This window comes from Armigeres subalbatus, chromosome 2, assembly GCF_024139115.2.
Source record: "Armigeres subalbatus isolate Guangzhou_Male chromosome 2, GZ_Asu_2, whole genome shotgun sequence".
In the NCBI taxonomy this organism is placed as follows: Eukaryota; Metazoa; Arthropoda; class Insecta; order Diptera; family Culicidae; genus Armigeres; species Armigeres subalbatus.
Window position 1 is genome coordinate 335,907,737 of NC_085140.1, and position 4,829 is coordinate 335,912,565.

A 4,829-nucleotide genomic window follows, 5' to 3' on the forward strand; every position below is an offset into this window, starting at 1 on the left:
ACAGTTGTACATGAAGGAACCAATGTTGTTTCTCGATGAAGCGAAACTACGATTCCAACAGAGGTTCCACATCTCCATAAGCGTATCTTCTATCTGTGCAATACTGCACGAGTTTGGCCTAACTCGTAAAACTATTGAACGTAGAGCAATTCAATTCTTCCGGAAAGGGACTTTACTGAGATATAAAAAATATGGATTTTATTGTCGAAAATTAAAAACTCAACCATGTCCGATATATAAAAAGTGATCAAATACAGAGCATTATTTCATTTCTGCCTTTTTATTGATGATCCACATCCGTACAATCCACAATCTTCGCTGAAAGTTGTCGACTAATCTCAGTTTCCTCGGGCTGAGTTACAGATGACATTGCTGAAAATATTTTCGCATCACTCTCTGCACGCAACTCCAACACCTCCAGTCTACTCATTACCCCCTGGAGCACAGTAATAGCAAGATCAAGATCTTTCTTGATGGTGCTGATATCTCTTGACCATCCCTCATTAACTGTTTGAGCTACGACAACTCCTCGATGCACTGACTGTAACCTAGCCGCTTCCGACACAGCTGTCCAACGAAAATATTTGGCCAACTCTAGCGGCGGTGCCTTAGATGCTTTCAGCTGATCTCGTTCATGTACTGGCGATGAATTAATAAAATTTGCCCACAGCAACCATGAGCTGTGATGCCCCTCGATATCTGGATGCTTGTCGCGAAGCTCGTTTGCCAATGTTAGTTCTTCAAAAGCGCTATTAGCGCCAGATCGGTCTGGGTTTTGTGGCACAATCAGTTTTCTTTGAACTAGCTGATACTGTGCATTATTTTCAACGGTCGACGAATAGACATACACAAAAATTCTTACAGTCTTATCTCGCCAATTCCGAAGCAGCCTGGGAGTGAGTGATGACACATGGTAGAGTTTCTTCTTTTTCGTATCCTGCAGCGTTACAAACTGCTGAATGTTATCCACATTTGGATCGTCATTTGCCCATCGAGGAACCTCATTGGTGAAGATGACCGCACGGTGCACTTGCGTCTTGGCCACTTTCCAAATCGACTTCAAAACATCCGCCAAAGTATTTCCACTTACATTCCGTTTTTCGAATTCCCGTGGACGTAGCTGAGAGCAGTATAGCTTTCGACAGAACACACCAGCGAAATAAAAAACTTTGTCGGTATCATGATTGTCATCATCTGTCTCGGGATCGTTTGCGGCTTGTTGATGGTTTTCATCGTGCAGTAGAGCCTCATCATTAAATGCACCATCATCCAGAAAATCTTGTTCGAGATTCGCCGCTTCCGTCTCATCCATAGGATATTCAGCGATATCATTGTTGTCCTCCCAGGTCAAATACTCGACATGTTCGAATCGTTCGAATGACCTACAGGCAAAATTCCACGAGTTAATTGATTGCGTAGAAGATTTTTTTTATTTATGCTACTCACCTATCCACGTATTCTTCCACAACGGGGTCTGTCTGAAAAACATCCTCCTCATTTCCTCCGTCACCCTCATCGTTGATTGTTTGCTCCATCCTTTACCCTTCCGGAAATGACACATTCTAGCGCAATGTTGAACAACAGGCAGAAAAGTCCATCACCTTGTCTTAGTCCCCGGTGCGATTCGAACGAACTGGTGTGTTCGCCCGAAATCGTCACACAGTTTTGCACACCATCCACCGTTGCTTTGATCAGTCTGGTAAGCTTCCCAGGGAAGCTGTTCTCGTCCATAATTTTCCATAGCTCTACGCGGTCTATACTGTCGTATGCCGCCTTGAAATCAACGAACAGATGGTGCGTTGGGACCTGGTAGTCACGGCATTTTTGAAGGATTTGCCGTACAGTAAAGATCTGGTCCGTTGTCGAGCGGCCGTCAACGAAGCCGGCTTGATAACTTCCCACGAACTCATTCACTAATGGTGACAGACGACGAAAGATGATCTGGGATATCACTTTGTATGCGGCATTAAGGATGATGATCGCTCGAAAGTTCTCACACTCCAGCTTGTCGCCTTTCTTGTCGATGGGGCATATAACCCCTTCCTTCCACTCCTCCGGTAGCTGTTCAGTTTCCCAGATTCTGACTATCAATTTGTGCAGGCAAGTGGCTAGCTTTTCCGGGCCCATCTTGATGAGCTCAGCTCCGATACCATCCTTACAAGCTGCTTTATTGGTCTTTAGCTGTTGGATGTCATCCTGAACTTCCCTCAAGGTGGGGCTGGTTGGCTTCCATCGTCCGCTGAACTGACGTAGTCATCTACTCAGCTGCCTTGACTTTCACTGCCTGTACTCTCAGCGCCATTCGTAGTACTGCTTCGATCACCACACGTTCGTCCGTCAAGATGCTCCCATTCTTATCCCAGCACATTTCGGCTCGCAGCACGAAGCCTTTGCGGGATGCGTTGAGCTTCTGATAGAACTTGCATGTTTCTTGAGAACGGTACAGCTGTTCCATCTCCTCGCACTCCGCTTCTTCCAGGCGGCGTTTCTTCTCCTGAAAAAGGCGGGTCTGCTGTCTCCGCTTCCGTCTATAACGTTCCTCGTTCTGCCGGGTACCTTGCTGCAGCGCGACCGCCCGCGCTGCGTCCTTCTCCTCCAAAATCTGTCTGCACTCTTCGTCGAACCAATCATTCCGTCGACTTCGTCCCTTATACCCGACGTTGTTATCCGCTGCGTCGTTAATGGCTGCTTTGACTGTATTCCCGCAGTCCTCAAGAGGGGCCCCATCGAGCTCTCCCTCTTCCGGCAACGCTGGCGCTGCCTCGAGATGCTGCGCGTATGCAATGGCGACATCAGGTTGCTTCAGTCGCTCTAGGTCGTACCGCGGCGGTCGTCGGTACCGAACATTGTTGAAGGCGAATAGTTTTGGGCGCAGTTTAACCATCCCCAGATAGTGGTCAAAGTCGATGATATGTCCTGAGATCATTATTGTCTGAGAAGTGCCGTCCATCAACCAGAAAGTGGTCGATTTGTGAATCTGTCTGCAGTGTACCGATACGAGAGGTGTGTTGGAAGTATGTGCTGTGAATGGCCAAATTCTTGGAAGCGGCGAGATCAATTAGTCGTAGGCCGTTGTCGTTCGTCAGACGGTGCGCGCTAAACTTTCCAATAGCCGGTCTGAAATCCCCCTCCTGGCCAACCTGAGCGTTCAAATCTCCTATGATGATTTTGACGAAGTAACTTGGGCAGCTGTCGTTCTCACGCTGAAGTTGAAGAACCGGCCTTTGATCCTCAACCTGCACATTCTTTCATTGATCGGCCACCACCCGATCACGAGCCTTTGCATATCGCCCATCTTTATGAAAGCTGTTCCCAGCTCGTGTGTGTTGCCGTAGCTCTGGTAAATGGTATGATTACCTCTAAATGTTCGCACCATTGATCCCTTCCAACAAACCTCCTGCAGCGCTACGATGCCGAATCCACGGTCCTTGAGCACATCGGCGAGTATGCGTGTGCTCCCGATGAAGTTGAGAGATTTGCAGTTCCACGAACCGAGTTTCCAATCGCTAGTCCCTTTTCGTCGCAGTGGTCTTCGCCGATGGTTCCGGTCCGTACTCTCTTGGTGATTGTTCGTTGCGTGAGTTTTTTTTGGCTGGCTTGCAGGGCCTGACACCAAACCCCCTAAATTTCCGGAGGACCATTCCTCCTCATGGCGCACAGTTTCACTTAGAGTCCCTCGCTGGCACTCGGACGATGATCAGCCGCCCCTAACATGGAGAACAGACGCTGTTGTGAGCCGATCCTGACATGGAGAACAGACGCTCAGTAAGATTTGCACCTCCGGAGAGGAGCAAACCCCCCTTCCCTGTCAGCATACGACCATAGTTCCCACCGAGGTTGGTTACCCGATTTTTCCTAAGGTTTCTCGTATTGCGGCCAGCACCACGAGGAGGTAGGGATAAGAGTTGCTGGATAAGAGGCTAAGGACCGCGAGATGGGGTCTATTTTATTCTTTCAGGTACGCGAAGTACCAATGGGACGCTTTCCATCGTTCACACCGCGAAAATCGGACGACTGCGGTGGGCCGGGCACGTAGCCAGAATGTCGGACGGTAACCCAGTGAAAATGGTTCTCGACAACGATCCGACGGGCACAAGAAGGCGAGGTGCGCAGCGGGCAAGGTGGATCGATCAGGTGGAAGATGACTTGCGGACCCTCCGTAGACTGCGTGGTTGGCGACATGTAGCCATAGACCGAGCCGAGTGGAGAAGACTCTTATATACCGTACAGGCCGCTTCGGCCTTAGTCTGAATAAATGAATAATAATAATATTCATTTAATTACCATTCTTGAGTTTGTTTCAATTTTGTTTGAACTACGATCTCCGAGTTATGAATAATATAGCAAAAATGTCAATTATGATACACGTGCATCATTCAAACACACTCCACATACTTTGTAGTACATATTCTAAGTTATAAGCTTCAATCACGCGAACAAAAAAAAATGAAATTTTGTATGATTTTTTTCCGTTTTTATAATATCCCCATTTTGGCAACATTAAAATCCGGTCGTGTTGCCAAAATCGGAAGGGACTGTATATGGAAGAAGCGTTTAGGAAAATTAACAAATTGTTAATAACATAATCAAATTATAATTATTGAAAACTATGTCGAAAAAAAAATTACTTAAACAATTACTTAAACACTTATTGCAAGTCAGAATGACGGCATCCCTAGCAAGAAAATGTTTACTCATTTTATTTCCCCTCCGATCGTTCTCATTGGTTGAAGGGTATACTGTCTCGCCTATAAAAGAAGGAGCATGGCACTACTGGTTAGGTCATTTTTCACTCGGACGCGATAGTCGAAGCATCGCATAAAGGGTGT

General features: G+C 47.0%; 1 protein-coding gene across 1 annotated transcript; it reads right to left on the reverse strand.

The window, feature by feature from the left end:
* Positions 1 to 248: 248 nt before the first annotated feature.
* LOC134209993 (uncharacterized) lies at positions 249 to 1,535 on the reverse strand. Its single transcript, XM_062686012.1, has 3 exons — positions 1,447 to 1,535; positions 434 to 1,382; positions 249 to 372 (listed from the first exon to the last, which is right to left on the reverse strand). Exons 1-3 carry the CDS (start codon positions 1,533 to 1,535, stop codon positions 358 to 360), a joined length of 1,053 nt encoding a protein of 350 aa, XP_062541996.1. The 3' UTR covers positions 249 to 357.
* Between the last annotated feature and the right edge of the window lie 3,294 nt (positions 1,536 to 4,829).

What these genes read in the sequence shown, in the direction of transcription:
- LOC134209993 (XM_062686012.1), bottom strand. Translation starts at nt 1,535, where the DNA reads ATGGAGCAAACAATCAACGATGAGGGTGACGGAGGAAATGAGGAGGAT. An exon ending in GTGGAAGAATACGTGGATAG is followed by an intron (nt 1,383 to 1,446) that starts GTGAGTAGCATA and finishes TTTTGCCTGTAG; the next exon opens with GTCATTCGAACGATTCGAAC.